This window comes from Phalacrocorax carbo, chromosome 7 (genome assembly GCF_963921805.1).
Source record: "Phalacrocorax carbo chromosome 7, bPhaCar2.1, whole genome shotgun sequence".
Classification (NCBI taxonomy): Eukaryota; Metazoa; Chordata; class Aves; order Suliformes; family Phalacrocoracidae; genus Phalacrocorax; species Phalacrocorax carbo.
In genome coordinates, this window is record NC_087519.1 from 40,401,612 (window position 1) to 40,422,511 (window position 20,900).

The 20,900-nt window shown below is 38.8% G+C and overlaps 1 protein-coding gene across 1 annotated transcript in view; it reads right to left on the reverse strand.

Moving 5' to 3' along the window:
* Positions 1-20,900, reverse strand: part of ACAP2 (ArfGAP with coiled-coil, ankyrin repeat and PH domains 2) — a 67,999-nt gene that overhangs the window by 36,579 nt on the left and 10,520 nt on the right. The window contains exons 2-6 of the mRNA XM_064457622.1: positions 10,670-10,727; positions 7,984-8,103; positions 6,598-6,651; positions 2,908-2,966; positions 2,226-2,409 (exon numbers count right to left, since the gene is read on the reverse strand). Coding sequence (XP_064313692.1) covers positions 2,226-2,409; positions 2,908-2,966; positions 6,598-6,651; positions 7,984-8,103; positions 10,670-10,727 — 475 coding nt within the window. The remainder of the gene's footprint in view (positions 1-2,225; positions 2,410-2,907; positions 2,967-6,597; positions 6,652-7,983; positions 8,104-10,669; positions 10,728-20,900) is intronic.

The following is a 20,900-nucleotide window of genomic DNA, read 5'->3' on the forward strand; positions in this document are numbered from 1 at the left end:
CCACAGAAGTGAACTTCAACTTACTTCCAAATATCTGTATCAAAGCTTAAATCACTGCAAGAACATAACTCTGCATCAGATGTCACAAAGCACTTGTTTAAAAGATGCATGCTAGTTTTGTCACCATATTTAAGCAATGCTAACAGAAACAGCTTGCAAAGCTAGAATTTCACAGTAATAGTCACAACTTGCTTATATTTTCCCTTCTAATGTAAGGCATCACATGGTAGCAAGAATAAAATACACCTTTCAAGCAAGGAAAATTGGTACCCATTTTTGAGAGACTGAATTCAACATGTTTCAAATACCCTTTCTGACAGTATGACCTAACCCAGCCCACCAACTTTTTGAAGCTGCTGCACTCAGCACCACTGCTGTCTCCTGCCAGTGGAGAGGCAAGGATGGGGGCATGTATTCCCCCACCACCACCCCAAGGCTGACATTGTCTAAAGCGCCCCAAAACCGGGATATAGCCCCAGCTTCTGAAACAAGCAAGATCATAACAGCTTCAGTAAATAAATTTTCAGATATACTTGTGCTTTTAAGCTAGGTGAAGTCACTGACCAATGGTGTTGCCCTAGAACTTGAAGATTTTCACATTATATAGAAAAAATAACCGATTTTTCACATTCATCTAGTTCTTCTATCCTCTTTGTTCCCTAATTTTTAAGGCTGCCATCCAGAACTACAGATTTTACACGCCCCATTTAGCAGAAACATGCATGATTCTGTAATTTAACACCTCTATGTCAGTTTAAAATTCCAGCAAAAGAAATAAACTTACTGAAGCTATAATCAAAACCAGATTGTACTTCTATACTTCAATAGTCAGTATTTTGGAAAAGCTTCTGCAGCAAAAATAATTAAGATTTGTTTGTACAGAACAAACCCTCAACTTGCAAGACAGAAAAAATAAAAGGAAAGCAAACGTTCTGAAATATAGTTTAAAGCCAATATAGGTACAAAGAGACCACAGCTGTGAAACTACTTTTCCAGAAGAAAGGAGTCACCCAAGTAAAAAGAATTCCTAAAGCTGAATTCATTTTTGCCTGCATTAATTAAGGGATGCTGAAACTTCTCCCTGTAACTTTAAAAGCATCTTTATCACAGGAACCAGTCATATTTAGAATATATGAATTCCAGGAGGCAAACGATCTGCAGTTCAATGCACACACAAGGAACTGGCCTGTAATAATGACTACCAGCTTCTACCCCCACTACTATTTGTTGTTAGTACAAATAATCAAGTGGTACATAATTCACATTACTCTTTGAATATCAAAAAGAACTTTGTGCTTAGTGTTCAAAAGGCAGGAGCTCCATGTTGACCACTGACCACCATATCTGTGCACACTCCCGGGCTGATCAGATTGATTCCACTTCACTTTACAGTTAATACATGCAATTTAAAGAACAGTTAACTAAAGTTTTAAATAACTGACTGGACTGTTACAAATCAAGATGATAATGCCTAATAAATTGTTAGTTTTGTAAGGGTTGTTCTGTTTGATCACAGGAGAACCCCAGACCCATTTAGGAGCCCCCAGTCCCTCATACCATCCGAGTTGCAATAATTCTATGTTGCTGCAGTTGTGGGTAACTATGAAACAGATGAACTGTAAATATCGACAGAAAAATTATTATTATTTCACAGGATTCCAAGTAGTAGGACAAAGAACACCTCTCAAGACTATAGGAGATTGCTCTTTTGCTTTTTAGTGTAGATCTGTTATGCTCGATATCCCCTATGGCACGATGCCAAACTGCAAGGCTTCTAGACAAGTAGGATTTGTTAAGGAAAACCCAAAGCAAACAGCTGAAGTTGTAGTAGTAGCCAGCATCCTATATCGGGTTTTTTCAGGTATTTGTACTTCCTAGGCTAGGTTACAGTTTTTACTTCAAATATATAAGGAACTACAGCATAGCCAATTCACGAAATACATTTAGGTAAGTATCAGGTAAATAGTGTTTTTTCAAAATTAATGTTCAGGTTGAAAATTAAACCATGTCATTACAGCAATGGCACTGGACACCAAAGAATTAAGCAATAAGAATGCATCAAGTAAATTAATTTTGCTCAGATTTCATTAAAAAAGAAATTACTTGCAGATGAAGTTATTCCTTTTTCACTGAATCTCCACAGCTTCTGAGAAGCTTACAGTAAGAACTTCTCTAACTGTATGTAACAGATGGTTTTGAAAAATAACTTTTATTGCTGCACGTACCTGAAGAACATAATCCAGAGCTATATGCCGAAAACATTTCCTCGTTGCTGTCAAAATATTGGTTGCTTCCTCTACTTCATGTTGCTTATTTCTTTGAACTTGGGCATTTTTCACTAGAGCATTCTCTTTTTCCTCACTAACTTTTTCAAACTGTTTCTTAGCATCTTTAAATTTCCTAATATCTCTAAAGGAAAGATGGATAACAAATTAATTCCAAGGCATGAAAACATGTTTAAAGATACGTTAGACCATGCTTATGACTATTATAGCTAGTTTCTTTGTTTTCATATTCTTCAATACATGCTTGGATCAAATGGAAATCATATGAAGAATGATAGAAGCGTCTCTCTCTTTTTTTTTCTGAGGAAAGGACAAAACTGAAATTTAAATAAATGCATCTAATGCTTACTGGGGAAAAGCTTTGGTAAGCACTTTTTTCTCTAAGCTTAGACAATGACAACATGTAATTAAGATCAGTAATTAATATTATTTTAACATTTCTGCAGCTGGATCTAAAGCCTCACTTATTTGGGATGATTTCTGACATTTTTAATACATCCTTCTCAATTTGTTGCTGGCAATCTTCAGTAAAGATGTTTTACCAACCCACTCAAATCAGATGTTTAAAAAAATAAATCTATTGTACTTGTAATGGGAAAATTATAGGTGAAAATTAACTTACTCTTTAACAAAACTCTGAAGCTGTGATTTAATTGATCTTTGGGTTTGGTCAAACAGGATCTGAAAGAAAAGCATTATTATGTAGGTCAATAACTTTGGGGTATGCGTAGCTTTTCATTTTAGATATACACATGGCTATTATGCAGAATTAGGTGGGAATTATTATTGAACCAACATGTCTAATATAAAAATCTAAATCCCTTCAAAGTAGTTTCAAAATTTAACAAAAGGAACAAAATGAAGAAAATAACACTGCCTGAATACCTTTTGCTGGTCTTTTCTTAAAAACTGTGGTTATAAGGAGAGACAAGAGCTCCTGGCATCTTACTTTCTGATCCTGACAATGTAAGACTTGCCCACTTTCACAGAACATGCTTATTATTAAACAGTCAATAACATTACTGTACAAACAATCTTGAAGAGACAATTTTGAATGTTAAAGTAACATCTTTTTTTGACTCTCGCACAAATTAACCAACAACTAGAAGACAAATGGAACCATAGGAAGAACATGCCCTTAACTTCTGGCAAAAAAACCCACAGACTGAAATTAATGCTGAAAATGTAATATACATGAGTAATTAGTACCATCTCCTTTACATATAAGGTTTGTAAAAAAACCACCCACTGTTCAACTGCTAAGAAGAATGGCTCCTTCTTTTCCTAAGATTAGGCGTTCTAAGCCATACTTGTGAAACTACTTATGATTTGGGGAGGCTGGGCAGGGGGGATGTAGAATACAATCTACTAAATCAAATTGTAAAGCTTGAGAAATTTGTTATATTTCCAAGGCCAAAGCACACCTGAATGTTAGACAACTTAGAATTTCCGGGGTCATAAGAGAAAACACAACTGAGGAATGAAAACACACGTTCCTTCAGCTTCACATCTGCCCTCTAAGTGTTCGGATGGAATGGAACAGGTCAATGGCTATGGGACCAACCCTTTTGCCGCTTATCATTGTGCAGACCACAAATGATGCCATAATTTCCAACTCGTCTACACCTCCCATTCTACATTATGGAAATATGCAAGGCACAGTCACAAAATATAAAGAAGTGAAAGAATGTAAGGAAGTAATAGTTGGCCCGATTGTACAGAATCTCTTCCAAAAGGTAAAGATCTAAGTGTTAAGCAATGTTCTTGAAAGAGCAAGTCAAGAACTCTAAGTTTCAGGTCAAACACTGTTTTCTTTAAATGTGCACAAAATTTGGGAATGAAAAGCCATGCAATGCAAAGTACTGACAGCAAAACCCTTAGCAGCTTGTTTCTTTTTTCTAGAAACACTGAAGGAAGTAAAACATGACTGAGTTTAAGTCACCCATTAACAGTGGTACTGTATCTTCCATCCAGTCTCCATTTTTTGACGTTTTCAAGACCAAGTGGGATGAAACCCTAAGCAACCTGCTCCAATCCCAAACCTGACCCTGATCTAGGCAGGCAGTTGAAACAGACATCTGCTGAGGACCCTTCCAACCTGGATTGTCCTATATCTACCAGTAACGCATGGAAGATCCTGTTTGTATTCCCACTTTGGGAAAACAAAAAACAGACAACTAGAATAGATAAAAAACTTCTTGACAAGTCATGCTGGGACTACTCCCACTGCTGACATTTAAGCTTGCCAGTGCCGGAGGAGTGCACCAACCAAGATCAATACACAGAGTATAACCAGATGGGAGCTCCACTGATTAGTGGACTCCCAGAAATATAAGCCTTGCAATTCTGCATATACATCTTTCTCCCTAGAAGAACAGAAAAAGTACCCAGATCATGATCTGACTAAGTTTACCTTTCACATACTCCAAACTAAGTCTAAAAAAGCTGCTGTTTGCCACAAATTGTCAAACCTACTCCCCCACTGCTGAATCAGTGAAGATGCTGCATTAGTCTGGTTCCTAGCCTTATTTGTAGCAAACCCTCTTACGAGAGAGCTGACAGTCATCCAGATCTCAGTGGAACCATCTCCTACCTCTTCCCTCCTTCCCCTGGAGGATGCCTGCCACTCCTCTTTCTTCCTCTAACTTCTTCAGACTCATGACTGCTTTCCTGGCAAATTGGTCAACAACAGAGCTGACACTCTGAGGTACTAAGTCCTACTGAACTAAGCAGATTTACAAAAAGCAATGCAGGACTGCAACATGTCTGGGAAAGCTCTACATTAGAACGCCATAACATGCCTCCCTTCTTATGTTGGTGCCTATTGGTAAAAGCCACTCACTATGCTTGAGCACAGCAAGGAATTGGAAGGAAAAAAAGCAGGACAGAACTCAGAGTGGTCCTGCTTAGATGTGCAAAGAAATCTTCTTTTAGTATGGCGTCTTCTTTGCTTTCTGCCTTCAAACTGCCCTAACAGGAAAGCTGTGCTGTGCCAAATTTTACCAAAGCACTGCAAGCCACAACCATGAATAAGAGCAGCAAGAATATAGGACCTAGGTCAGATGTGTCAAAGAGAGCATACCATATACCAAAGACATGGTTAAGCGGGTAACCAGCAGCAAGACATGTGATGAAGTCTGTAAAATAGAGACAGCCAACTGGATCCACCTGCTCAAACTTATCTGCAGAAATCACTGATAGGAAAGTAACACTTTCTCCCCACTACCGTTGCTTTGAACCTTTGCACCAGCTTCTCTCTACCATCAAAGTATCACCGTCCACTTACTCCCATTTACAGTTTTTGTTATATTAGGGGTAGATATGTACACCTCATAAAAAAGGAAATCCAACTCAATAGTATCTACCTGCTTTCCTTTGTTTCCCTTCCCTTCTAAAAGCATGAATTTTCAAAAAAATGCCTAGTAAGAAGGTAGTTTTTAGGAAGCTAAGTTAATGCTAACAAACTTAATTTCAGGTGAAGCTGTTTGAACTGCATTCTCTATCTCATTACATTTTAAACTGCTAGTGGTATTAAAAAACCAAAACAAAATTTAAACGCCCTGCATATTTTCAGCACTTTGGAGACACTTCAGCTGCTTTCTAGCAATTTGCTAGAAAATGAAAGAAAAGCAGTAGGGGCCAAGGGAAGAGGAAAAACACAGAAGAATGAACACATCCCTTTGGCTTTCAGGATACAAGACTAAACTCTTTAGAAGTGAAAAATAAAAAAACCAAACCCAACTGGTTTTCAATCCAGGCAAACCTGAGCTTTCTGATGAAGTCTGACATGCTAAAAACCACTATTAGCCTGAAATCCTACCATTTTCTCCTTTCTCTACACTTGCCTAAATCTATCATACTTCCAAAAAGAAAACTACACACAAATCAGAGGTGCTTCATTTTGTGCACGGGGGGGGTGGGGGTAGGGGGGGCAGGTAGAAATTATGGAGAAGGTAATAATTATTTCAGTCCAGCAGAGAAACAGGCTTCTAGTTTGTCACTGCTGCCCATCAGTTTCATTTAAAAAAGATTAAACAATTAAGTATTTACTGTCTTACAGCACTGGGTTTTAGTAAAGCTTATGAGGTACAAACAAAAAAGTGAGATAAAAATCTGCAGAAAAGGGGATATTTATGAATACCTCGTAATCAAAATATAAATAAAATATTTACAAGTATAAAATGAGGTATTTAATACCACTTAAACCATGACTTTGCAAATACCATCAACAAGAAAAGCTTTAGCATTATTCTGTTATCAAATATAACTGGAGGTAAGCAATCAGTGTCATGTTTCAGCTACAAATACTTACATTGTGATAATTGATCATTTCCTGTAAGGTGTCAGAGAACTTTGTCAAGCTGGTCTGTAAATAAACCAAAGTGGTTGAAGTTAAGCCCTACCAAATACACAGCATGAAAGCAACATTTGAGAGGTTTACAGCTTTTCAGAAAAGAACTTGGGAATTGATTTTCCTTAGCATGATTATTAAACTAAAACCATTATGCTAGAAGGAGAACATGGGGGTAATATCAAGTAAATCTATTATCGCTACAAGCAACAAAAACGTTATAGCTACCTACATACAAATAAAGGACCAAACTGAAGTAAAGCAGGAAAAATTCAAATTAGGTTGACTAAGCTATGAGAAAATTCACAGAATTTAACACATTAATTTACAATACTTAGTATTACACTACTTAATATTTATTAATGTTTAATAGTTTAACTCCAAAAACCTGGTTAACATAATCATCAGTACAAGCACGTTTACTTTTGGAACTACTGCCTCACAGCTGATATGCTTAGCAACATAGACATCAGCCCGTAGCACTGATGTCTCAAACACAGTTAGAAAACAATGATACCTAATATATTTGGATAACTGCTTATTGCTTACACAACAAGTGTAACACACACCTACTTGGAATCAAATAATATCAGTTTTACTAGTTTGCCATCGCACTCCATTTCTACCAAGTAAATTTCCAGACAACAGTTTCAGCTGCACGCAGACTATGCTGAAGTTCACAGGAATTATCTATTTCAACTAGTGTGTGAAGATGCATACATGCAATTTATGTTCTATTACATAACATGCAGTCAATATAGATAATATACACAGAACTGTGCACATAATTATACCTGCATATTACACAATTCCATATGTCATTTCAAAGTAACAGACAGGAAGTATTAGGTGTTCCAAATTAGCCTAACAAGACACCAGTCTGAGGTTACACCACCAAAGTGGGCTCTGTACCTTTAAAAATTTAAACTTCTGTGTATTACAGAGTGCCAGTATCAGGACCCAAGAGATCAGCTCAGGGAATTTAGTTGCAGAGAACCAGCTCTTGGGATCTCATGACTAGAACCCCTTTATTTAGGGAATTAAAAAGGGCAGCTGTTCACAGCATCAACCTGACTTTCTCCACTTCTCCCAAGATGACTATTCCTAACCTAATACATATTTTCTGGAATTTGCAAAACCCTTGCCATTGCCCGTTACAGCTGAAACTACAAAGTACAGACACTTGCAGTGCACCACAGTCAAAAATGCTCACTCTTAAGATATCTCAAAGAAAAAGGAGCAAAAAGGCAAATAATGGTATAAAATTGAACTCCTACTCTCACCAACTATTTTATTTTACCCTTTAAGTTATGCTTTTCTCCTATTTTCATCTCTTAAAGAACTTACCTCAACCAATGCATCTTTACAGGAATATTGTGCAAGGTCTCGAATTCCATTCATGAACTGCTTGTTGGCTGTACAGAATGCTTTCCCAGTATCAATCATTGCAATACAAAGCTTCACCAGCTAAAAAGAAAAAAGTTACAAAGCAGAAGTTTTTTGTTTTGTTTTTTTTTACATGACCATATAAACACAAAGCACACTGAGCTTAGTTAAGTCTAAGAAACAGATTTCAAAAGTTCAAATCTAAATTTACAGAGCTCCACATTCTATGAAAGCTTTCTATTGTATAGTGATAGCTATAAAAATGGTACTCTAGGTCAATAAATATACCATTGAGAGGGTTACTTTTTATTTGTGTTATTGTTAACTGAGATTTTGCACATATTTCAAGAGAGGGCCATATGAGGGCAAGAAGTGCAGTAACTAAAACGTAACTGGTTAGAACCCAAGTAAGTTCTAAACATTTTGTTGTTTTCAAGTCAAAAAATCCCAAAGGAAACCCACACCAGTTGTTTCATCTTGAGATACTCAGAATACAGGCACAGGACAGCAAAAGGCTATCTGCACAAAGCACAACTGAAGAGACAGTTACATCTCAGAAGGCAAAAACCAGTCATTCTCACTCATACAACTAGTCTTTCTCTGATGGGTTTCCATCCCTACCACTCACTGCTTAGGTTAGCACCTTAGCTATCACGGTACTGCAGAGCCTGACATGAAAGCCACCAGCACCTTGTGACGGACTTCTTCCTGCTTTTTGAACCATTTATGCAGAATGATTAGTGCTGTCACTGAGATGATCTCTTGAGAGAGGACATATTATAAGTGAGTTCCCCCATCCTAGGCCAAACTGAGAATACAATCAGAAGGGTGAACCTTCGTCTCTGAAGGATTTTTTCCAGGATGTTAGAAAAATTTTTATGAAGACCAACACAGAGGTACTTGATCCTATGCTGGGGAAAGGAAACCACCCAAGCAACCTTCCTGCATATTTTACCCAGTAACTTTCATGTTGACTCAGATCCTCTTAGGAAAAGAAGAAATTTGAGCATCAACTCCCACATTCTGATGAATGGCCAAGTTGCTTGAGCAATAGACAGAAAAATCACTACTAATGATCTTTTTTTCCCTTCACTTTTGCTTATGGTTTACAATCATGAACCCAGTGTCCTTTCTTCCAGAGGTGGGAAAAAATGCAGATAATGTAGCCCAAAGTCACGACTGTGGGACAATAAAACTAAGTTTTGTATGAATAACTGAGCAGAAAAGGTTACCAAGTCTAGACAAATCATACCCTCAAGCAATAGTTACTTTAGCTCACACAAGCAGCTCAGTTTTCAACCTATGCATTATACTAAATCACTTACACTTCACATTATAATTAAACTACTTAAATACTTACCTTGTGTACTTGCTTTCTTATTGAGGGAGCAAACGGGTTTGGGTGGTTTTTGTTTTAACAGCTTTTACATGATAGAATGGCTATTTGGCACTGTCCTCCTGCAAGAGGCTGTGGGCAAGGCCCTGAATAATGCTCCTTAAGGGATTTGAGAATTCTTTTCCCCAAAAATGCCCCTTTTAGACTGGTGGAAAACACAAACTTCCAATATAAGATTTTTCAGACCCTTTAAATACTTACATGGTTTAATCTACCAAACCAGATCATCACACCTACAGTAAAAATGTCTTAGACACATCAGTTTCACCAAAATTAATTTTGATTTGGTATGAAGTATCTTAAATTTATTTTGAAAGAGCAAATGGTTACATTATTAACTACAAAAGTTAGAAACATTATTACAAGAAGCATCAAAAAGGCTTCAGACTTTACACTGCCTTTGTCTATCTTTCTGCAGCCAACTCACAGCTGCAGGAACAGTTGTTGCCATTCAAAAAGCAGCTAAGACGATGAACAAATGACATCTGCCTATCACATTAAAACACCAGCAAAAAATAATTTTAAACATTTAGCATAAAATGATAAGGAAAGGAAGCTTTCTACAGATGTAAAATAAAAATAAGCCACCCTCAAAACACTAGCAAAGAAATAGCAAAAGCCTCCAGACACTACTGGTTAGGAAACCAATAAATGGATTGTAAGGCACTGAAAAAATGCTACATATAACCTTTCATATACATGCACAAAGCATGACAAAAAGTAGGGTGAATTTTACAGTAGTTAAGTCCTCCAGATCAAAGTCAAGCACATGTATATTCATCCTGCTGTGGCTGTGCTGCAGGCTAACAAAGACAAAGCATTGACTTGAAATCTCTAAAACAAAGAGTATCCAGGTGTCCTCACTGTATGCAGTTGCCAAAATATAAGCTATCAACCCAGGGATGGCCAACCCCTGGCTTCTAACTCACGTGAAAACTGAATTAGTTTGCATGTGGCTCCCACTGTGGGGCTGAGTCACATGAGTGGGAGGGGGCCAGAGGGGCAGGAGGGTATTGCACAATCCAAACCCTCAGCTGGGGAAGGAGAGTTCACACTGCCTGTTGCTGCTGCTGTTGCTCAAGCTTGGGTCTCTGGCACCCAGCTGTGCACTTGACCCAGATCCATTCCCTCCGTAAGAGCAGATCGGTGGTCGGTGGCCACTGCTGCTTCCTAGCTATGAACTTTAAAACAAAACCTAAAACCATATTTTTATATTTTTCAGAACAGACACTGTTGAATTGAAAAGCTTACCTTGTCAAGTTTCAGTTCCAGTTCTGTCACATCTCCTTCTACTTCTTCTAAAGCTGCCCTGCATGGTTTAAAAAATACTTTCCTGTAAAACTTTACACCAAAATACTCTGGGACTGGGGGGAAGGGGCAGGGACATGTTAATTTAACCCATTTATTGCCATCACAGTTTCACTCAAATTTCAACTATAAAACAGCATAGATTTTAGAGAACCACAAGGATTGCAGAAAATTTGACAGTAAAAAGAAGAAAAACTACATCAACATATAGCTTAGTAATAAAGGTTTAAGATGAGCTTTTATTAATCCTAATGTCTGTCACATTAAAATAGGTTGCCTCTATTCTTGTCTAGCCAACAGTTTACATGTTTGAAAGTAATAACAAAGGAAAGAAACTAAAAGTCTGAGTGAAATTTCTTAAGTAATCTTTTGGTGACTCTCCTGGTGCAAACCTACAAATCCACAGCTATTTAATGACTGACCTTGCAATTACATTGTGAAAAATATAGCATATTGCACGAGTCAGCTGACTCAGCAGTAAGTTCAGATGGCACACTTGCTTATATCATTTGCCTCTAGTCTAGACCGGTTGCAACTTTCAGGCCAGTCAAATTTAACTTGCCAGTAAAAGTTGCTTCCATGATGCATTTCTAAACCATAACTTTTTTTTGCTTGAGAGCTGATGTTTCTGTTGACACCTCCTTCCTTACTTATTGCTACCTGAAAAAAATAGAGGAAGGCCGAGAAAGCATGACACTTTGCTCAGAGAGTTCATGAATATTGCTGTTTCATCACGCTACTGCCTTGAGATCTTGAATGTACTAGTTTCTGGCAACGAATGCTACACTCCAAAAATCTGTTCAACGAGGCTGTGATTTCACATTACACAGAGGTTGTTCAGAACAGCTGTATTCCCATCCCTTGCTCCCATCACAGGGTGCCTCATTCTTTCACTCATTCCAGCATAACTATTCACAGAGCCACACTGTTCACCAATAGTAGTTCGGCTTGGGGGAAAAAAGGTAATAGGTGGTTTTGTGTGATGCTTTTTGGAAAATTGGGTCAGATACATTTCACTCTGACAAAAAAACTCTTCCTGGAAAAAGTGAGACAGGCAGGGAAGTACGATTTTGAGCAGGAATTTCATAAGCCAGCTTTACCACTGAGAGAGAGTACACAGAACCACAGCTTTACTGTCTCTTGCTAATTCCATTCTAGTTCACATGAGTTCAAGCCAAAAACAAAAAAATGAAAAAAGACTGGATCAGGCCCCAAACTCAGGAGAAAGCAGCATTTACAAGACTAGTTCTGAAAAACACTGCCAATTGCCTGCAGTCCTCAAACACTGAGCATGACATTCCCAGCTTTTTGCAGATTTCACTAACACATAGTTGCATTCCAGTTTTTGTATCTAAAGGCATTCCCACAGTTACATCCTAGGTTTTATATCTAAACATTCCTGCACAGTTCCATTCTGGCTTCTGCCTCTTCTCTAGCTTCAGGCCACGAAGGACTTCAGACAACGTAAATTTCTTTTACTTTCTTTGTTTTCTTCCATAAATAATTAACTTTCATTTAAGTCTCGAGTTAAATCTTGTTTCAGAGAGCATTACGGAGAAACAAACAAACAAAGAAAACAAAAAAAAACAAAACAAAGGAAGGAAAAGTATCTCAATATTTAAACTACAATTTTGTACTCGTTTGTTTATAATCCCAGTGCAACCAACTTTTACTTGGTTCTTTGGCATTAACATAAAAGCATGATTAAGTAGCTTGTTTACAGAACTGCAGCAAGATCTGATAAGAATTTTTTTTTAGTATCTAACTAGCAAGGAGTTCTAGCTCCACAGAACTTAATGAGCTAAAAAGTCTAAGATTCAAAATGAGAGATAAAGGCAGTTAAAGCAGGCAGAACGAAGACAACGCATCCATTCAGTAATTAAAGCCCTGTTCCAAGGGGAAAAATTTTAAGACAGAATAAGCTCAACTGAAAGAATAACAGAACATCAAAAGACTGAGAAGATGAGGGGCAGGTCAAGAAAGAAATATAAGCAAAGCAGAAAGAGATATCATGGGAGAAGGGAGACATGCAGCCCCTCCACCACCTGACTGATTGCAGATCATCTTTGCATGATGACCACAGGCACCTGAAGCACCAGCCTGGTTCTCCAGGCTATTTCCCACCACCACCACATGATGGAGGGAAAGCACATCTGGGTCTTGCAGCTGGATATGGATCAAACAGCTGTTAGGTTCCAGCCAAACCCCATTTCACCTCCTTGTTTCTTTGCATAGAACTGGCTACTTTAACTGTTTCTGTCATCTAAAAACTAGAAGAAAAGTTATTCTCATGCAAACATATCCACAGTATTAGACCAACACTGGATTACAAGCATATGAATAAAGGAGAGGATGCCCTCAGACTATCAGAATACATATACATATATCTAATAATGTATTAACACCATCTAGTCACAAAAATTGTTTTCATACTAGGTTAGAAAACACATTAAGAAGAGCTGATCTAAGCTGTGCTATGTTAACGCTATCCTTGTTTTTCTTAATTTAATACTTTTTGAAGCCACAGCATACAAAGGTGTGTTTCTCTCTCTAAAGCATCTGTGTCGAGTATTACTTAAAGTCCACAGAAAATTGTCATCATTCCAAGTAAATCTCATGTCCCAAGCAAAGACCCAATCTCCAGCTACAAACACACGAAGTGGTCATAGAACAGCTGAGGACCAAGTGCCAGACCTGACATACCAAAAATGTTGCTCCTTAGCAAAGTGGGAGCTGGGAGAAGGGTTTGTGTCAGGGTAATCTTAGCCAGAAGGCTCTGGCACTAAGAATAAAGATCAAATCTGCCTCAGCATATGAATCAAAATCAAACATCTGTGGCTTCTCAAGATGTTCAAACACAGTATGGCAGCGCACAAAACCAGAACAGCTGCTTAAGGGTGGAGGACAGCTTTTATAAATGAGCAACCTCCCATACTCTTCATGCTCTGTAACAAGGACTCTCAGGAACATGTTTCTCTCCTCTGATGTTCCTTCTCGCCTCCACACCTCCTCCTCCTAAAACACAGTTCAGTTTGCTAGATACAGCTTCCTGCACAGCTGCAGTGCAGGAGGAATATGGCAGATGATGGAAGAAAACTCAAGATGTGACTTAGCAGCCTTTTTAAATGAGGATAATGTTTTGTGTAATATCTTTGTGCAGTTCTGTTTAATATCTTTATCAACGATCTGGACAAGGGGATCAAGGGCACCCTCAGTAAGTCTCCAGGCAACACCAAGTTGGGCAGGAGCATCAATCTGCAGAGGGATCTGGACAGGCTGGATCAATGGGCTGAGACCAACTGTATGGGGTTCAACAAGGCCAAGTGCTGGGTCCTGCACTTGGGTCACAACCACCCCAGGCAACGCTACAGGCTTGGGGAAGAGTGGCTGGAGAGCTGCCTGGCAAAAAAGGACCTGGGGGTGCTGGTTGACAGTGGCTGAACATGAGCCAGCAGCGTGCCCAGGTGGCCAGGAAGGTCAACAGCATTCTGGCTTGTATCAGGAATAGTGTGGCCAGCAGGAGCAGGGCAGTGATGGTGCCCCTGTGCTTGGCACTGGTGAGGCCGCACCTTGAATGTTGTGTTCAGTTTTGGGCCCCTCACTACAAGAACAACATTGAGGTGCTGGAGTGTGTCCAGAGAAGGGCAACAAAGCTGGTGAAGTGTCTGGAGAACAAGTCTTATGAGGAACAGCTGAGTGAGCTGGGGGTGTTTAGCCGGGGTTGGGGGGGAGGGAACTGAGGGGAGACCTTATCACCCTCTACAACTACCTGAAAGGAGTTTGTAGTGAGGTGGGGGTTGGCCTCTTCTCCCAAGTAAGAAGTGACAGCACAAGAGGAAATGGCCCCAAGTTGTACCAGGAGAGGTTTAGACTGCATATTAAGAAAGATTTCTTCACCGAAAGGGTTATTAAGCATTGGAACAGGCTGCCCAGGGAAGTGGTTGAGTCACCAACACTGGAGGTATTTAAAAGACATGTAGACGTGGTGCTTACGGACATGGTTTGGTGGTGGGCTTGGCAATGCAAGGTTAACAGTGGACCTGATGATCTTAAAGACCTTTTCCAACCTAAACGATTCCATGATTCAATTCTATGATTCTAATGTCACCAGTTACCTAGCCCAGCATATGACAAAGGAAAGCTGAACTTTCTGGTGTCCATCACAGCACTCCCCTTAAGTAACCTTAAAGGCTTGCTTCCAGGTTAAGGTACTACGGTACTCCAAGAATCCCAGGAACCAAAGAGGAAGATGAGAGCTAAACTTTCCTCTAGAAAGAAAGAGAATTGGTCACTGTTAGGCCACGAGCTGCAGACATGTGCTACAGAACTAACTTAGCCTGGACTAAACCACTGCACACTGCTGACAGTAATGCCAAGCACACTGTGGCCACAGCAAGCATCTGCTTAGCCTGTTTACTCTTACAGCATAAAAGGTGGCAATGGAAAATGCTTTTAAAATCACCTATTCTTCAAAGGATATCTGCCATCGAAGCCACATCTTGCCTTTAGTCTTTCACTCATTCATCATGTTCTAGCTTGCATTTTTAGGCTGCTTACCTGAAAGTGAGAAGGCTGGAATCAGCAGTCATTTTAAGTTAGATGCTGACAAACAAATTGGAGAAATCAAGGGTGCTATGGATAATTAACAAGTATTGTTAATTCTAGAATTAACACATCCCACTATAAAAAATACTCAAAAGAATAAAAGCCAATTAATAAAGTATTTTCCCATAATTTGGGAAGGAGGGGTCTTTAATTTTAATTGAGGAAACTTCAAAGCCTAAATCTTAGATTCATTTCTTGAATATACTTTCAGAAGAATAGCACTTGATTTTGTGTGCTTGTTCCTATTCAGACTGGGACTTACAAATACATTCACATATTTGGACTCAAAATGGGAATAAGATTCTCACCATCACAATTTCAGTAATATTACTACTAAAGTGTCATCTTCAAACCTTGGAAAGAAACAGCTCTCCTACTTGCATGTATTCTATCTGGAATAGTGCCTTAATGCACAACTTTTACTTCACTGCAGATGACATGCCCTTTCAACTAACATCTACTACAGTTCAATGGTATAAAGTTGATGTGCAAGACCAGCCACAAATTATCAATAGCTAAATCAAAGTATTTGAGTACACATATTCAAGTATGACTACATTCACATTCTTTCATTTACTCTAGTGTAATTTCATGAGACCAGCTGTATATCAGAAGAGTAAATAAAGAAGCATTACCATGCTCCACTGCCAGTGGGGAACAATTCAGCCTCAGAGGGACAGAGAGCATTGAACATGAACCAACAAGCAAATGGTACTGTGATTAACTCTCCTTTGCCCTCTACAACTGCATTTCATTTTAAACTTTAAGGGCATTAGGAAAACTGAAAAGCAGTTACAAAGATATATACAGCTCACTAATTGCAAGGGCCAAAGCTGGGTAAAGCTGGTTTGTAACTGGCTGAAGTAAAAGCAATTGATCATTCTAACTCATGTTAAATACAAACTCAATACAGACACTAGTAGAGATTAGCTGCAAGCTATCTGTGCATCCCACAGTGGTATCACAGTTCTAGATGTGTGTCAAAAAATCAAACTGTATCAAAATTACCAAGCACTCACGCTATGGCTTTATGTGATACCATACTTTGGTTTCAACCTGTGCTGCCCAGATTCAGATGAAAAGGCCAGCAAGATAGTGACTTCTAATCCTTATGATCCCAATTATCAGACTGAAACAAAATCAGCCATAGAGTTGCTTATGGACCACTCCTGACAGTGATTGCATTCAGCATCCTCACTGAGAGGGAAGTGGGAATAAATCAGTCACTAATTTTCTTATAACAATAAGAGAGTCTTCAAAGCAAGACAACTTCAAAACACCTTAAAGACAACTCGGAAGACAGTACTACTGAATGCGAAAAACTGGAAACAGGGTGAGATACAGAAGTGCAAGACCAGAATATGCACCTGATTATTTACAGGATGTCTCCTCCTCTAAGCCAGAGCCCATCAGGTAACACACAGCAAAAAGGTCCATAGACATTAATCAGAGGATGGACCACAAGCTGTAAGTATGATGTAAAGGCAAATTAAAATGCAGCTATACCACACAATATACTACACTTGCTCACCTAATTGGTCTGCTCGCTCGCTCTCTCTCATACACATCCATCTCAGTTGCATCTTGGTATCACACTTCAGATGCTAAGCAACTACTTACAGATTAGTTTAGAAACAGCCACAGACTAACTGCTGTGGATAAAATCAGGCTGGGGAAACACATACAACATCATGACTAATGCCACCATACAGAGAAATATAATATTGACAGCAAAGTCCTCCAAATAGGAATCTGTGTGAACATCATAGAAAAGACAAAATAGCAATACCATACCAATCAAGTGAACAGTCGGTTCTACTGGAGACACATTTCAAACTTCCATACTCTGTCTGCCCTCTCTGCTAAAAAACCCAAGGATCAACACACACCTCACCTACAAGACACCACAACATAACACAGCTATGGCAAAAACAACCACTAAAAAGGGAATAATTTGATGACACTGTTCCACCCAAAATAAGTTGTAACTACTTTGTAACTAATATTCCTGATCCTCTCCACTTTGAATGAGAATGGAGGATGCAAGTAACACAACCTTTCTGGGCAATCTCCACATACACCATTCCAGTTGCCTTTAGCTGGATGTCCTTCATTTTCATAATATCTTTCTTTTATTGGCAGGGCCCCAAATTGGTCATAACAGACTTAGCCTCATGACAGCTGAATACAGACTAATCATCTCTTCCCGCAACTGGCCAGCTACATTCTTGCAAATACAGCCCAATATACTGCCAGTTTTTACCACTGCACAGGTACACTGCTGACCGATGGTCCCTTTGCTGCTCACCAGGACGCAAAGGTCCCTGTCTGCCAGCACAGCTGTATGGAGTTGTTCTGTTTCAAGCCTTCACATTTGTCTTGGTTAAACTTCAGGAGCTTTCTACCAGTGCTTTCCTCTACCTTGCTGAGGTCTTTCTGAACAGCAGATGTACCCTCCAGCATACCAGCTGCTCCCTCCTATCACTGTATACTGCATTTGACTTTATATTTAAGTATAGATGAAGGAAAAGGTATCTAGAGGCATCTTACCCAACATGCTAACAAGGAATACATTTGGTATGTGTATAATGGCATCAGACAACCACAGATTAAAAAGGAAACATGATATATTGAGGGACAAAGAAGTCATACACTGAACAATAAGGCCTAATAACCTTGGATAACAGCATGGATACATACAAGAAGAGTTTTATAACTTACAAGATGTGTCATAACCATTAATATGATCTCAAGAAAGAACGCTGTTGCAGCCTGTCACAGGGCCCATTGAAGCCCTGGTTTGGCACTGCAGAGATTTTTCCCTGCTGGCACAGAGCCCCTCTGGGCTGAAGAACAGATGATGAATGCTCCCTGACACACAGAGATAAACTTCCTCAGTCATGCTAGTACTCCTTACATTATTAGTTCTTCATTCATTGCCACAAAACAAATTATCAATAGCTTGGAAAAGCTTTACAACATGAACAGCAAGACTTTGAATCAGAAATGTGACTTTCTCTTCACACCCACTCTGAAATCCTAGAAATTTTCTACGAGCTTGGCGGACTGAAATATGGAAATGCATTTCCTGATTATCATGCTGATGAATAAACCAAGTTTTCTCAGGTCCATAGCAAGCGCTATCCACATTTCAAATTTCCCCAATGAAAGAAGAATCAAGCCCTCAGTATTAGAAGGGCCACTCTTCTATTTCTACCAAGTCAGACTTCTCCTCTTCTAAAATAATCAAATGAAATAAGGTAAGGGTATCCGCTGAATTCAGTTAATCGTTAAAGCAGAAGTCTGCTTGTAGTTATGAACTTAAGGTATTCTTTGCCTACAAAGTCTAGTTCATCCTCAGCAATTCATACAGTCTTTGATATAACAAAGAAACAGGACAAATTCCTTTAGGATGCATGCTTCGCTTGATTTGTTCTTTACTGCAAGACTATACATGGCTCAAAAGATAATGAACATTATAAACTAATCAGTCAAAAAGGAACAAGTACTGCCACTTAATATACATGGTTGAAAGGCAAACTGATTAACCCTAAACTTGCAGCAGCATTTGATGTATCATACACAGTCTGTAAGGACATCTGTGCTATCTGCTGGCCCTAAATTCTCAAGCTTCTTCTCTCATTACTCTTTTGCAGTAACTTGCCAGAAATGCCCAAGCGTTCTTTTCCCAATAGTTTTGCCTAGTATTTTTCCTCTAAGTATTTTTCACCCAAGAGAGCCTGACAGTATGCCTAAGGAAGAAATTAGCAACCCTTTTCTTCCACAAAGATTCTGATAAGCAGGATTTTTTTAATCTTTCAACTTAAATGTTTTGTTCATTATGGGACAGCTGTTAACAAGATGGGGACACAATGGTGACCATGAAAGCTGCACAGACAAGAAGTTGATTACATTGCTTAACGTAAACTCAGATAAGAACGCAACATACCACAATACCTGTCCTGCACAACTTTGACTAGTAATTCCAACATCTCAAGAATGAGTCAGAAGCTTTTTAGGAGGCCTTACTATCAGATAGGGAAGTAGGACTATAGTATCAAGACAGTGCAACAAAAAAAGGCAGCAGAAACAGGCTCAAGAAACTGATGGTGCTGTGCAGAAACTTCTTGTTGCTGAAAACTTGTAAACATCACAGGGCTGCTTTACCTTCTTAAATCTCAGCCACTATGCAGACGCTTGAACACAAACAGCAGAAGGAATAAAGGATTTCAACATTTGAAAACTCAACTACATAGTAAGGTCAGGAAGTGGAACCATAAATACAGCCATCAAGCAACCAACTGCAAATGATACAAAAGGACATCCCTCCATCTAAACACTACGCCCTATTAGCCTCAAGATCTGGAGTTCCTAGTCAGAGCTAAGGAGTCATGTCAACTTTGTTAATACTTCCAGATTTTAAAAGAATCTGATGAACAATGAAGAAATTAATCCCTGATTTGGAAAGATAGCCCTTATGTACCTCAAATGCAGCCAATAGAAAAGACAGGGTAACAGTGCCTGAAAAACAGAAAGAATAAATATCACTGGATTCCCCAGTATAGGATTTCTCAGTATCAATATGTTCAGAACTGATACAGCAAGACTTAACCACCTGTACAGAAAACCTCCAATGAAGTAGAGACAACTGGAGATCAGAGTACTCTGTAATTAAAGAGCATTCTTTACAGATTTCATATCATAATACAAGTCTTGTGTTTGATTTGATTTTAGAAAAACAAGGCAGTATCTTTCCCTTTCTTTCTATAACTTCCTTCGCTGCTAACTTATACCTACTACAGTTAAAGAAGTACTGTTGTGTCCAAACAATAAAGCCTTTAGAACAAGAGCTCACCAGGTTTCAGAAGAGCTAAGGACCATTAGCTCTCTATGGTTCCAGTTATATCAGGTGGACCTTCTTTACCGAAGCAGGAGGGAAGTTTCAGATTTGCTATGAAGACTAAGTCCCCACAGCACGTATTTACCCTTCAGAAACTGAGTATTTTGGTAATACACTTTCACAAAATGAGAGTGTTCTGTTTGACAGTCAGAGGGGAGGTTGCAGCTTTGTTGCAATAGACAAATCCTGAACTTGAATTTTTTTGTTTAGCTGTTAGGTGTATACACATACATGCACCTCACACTCAGTTACCATAAGTGTATTTTACATTTAAATTAGTAGTTTTATTTTACATTTAAATTAACAGCTTTACTGTGTAGTTTTATTGATCCCTCATACTGCTAAGAAACTGTCTGTTTGCCATTTATGCCTTTGCACTGAAGCAGCCAGTCAAATGAATCTGATCAAGATAACAGAGTACATAAGCATTAGGAAAATACAGAAATACAGCGTATTGGTGTTTTCCTCCAATTTACTGTTTTCACATTTGGAAAAGCCAGTCTCCTTTTCTCTTCATCCCTCTCAAATGATAATGGGTAGTCTATTAAAAAAATAAGCATTTGGAATATTGTAACATAAAAACTACAAAATGCATATGGTACACCCACAGCCCTGGAAAAGGTTTAAATAATCTTTGGGTACATTTAGTATCTTTTCTCTCACTACTTT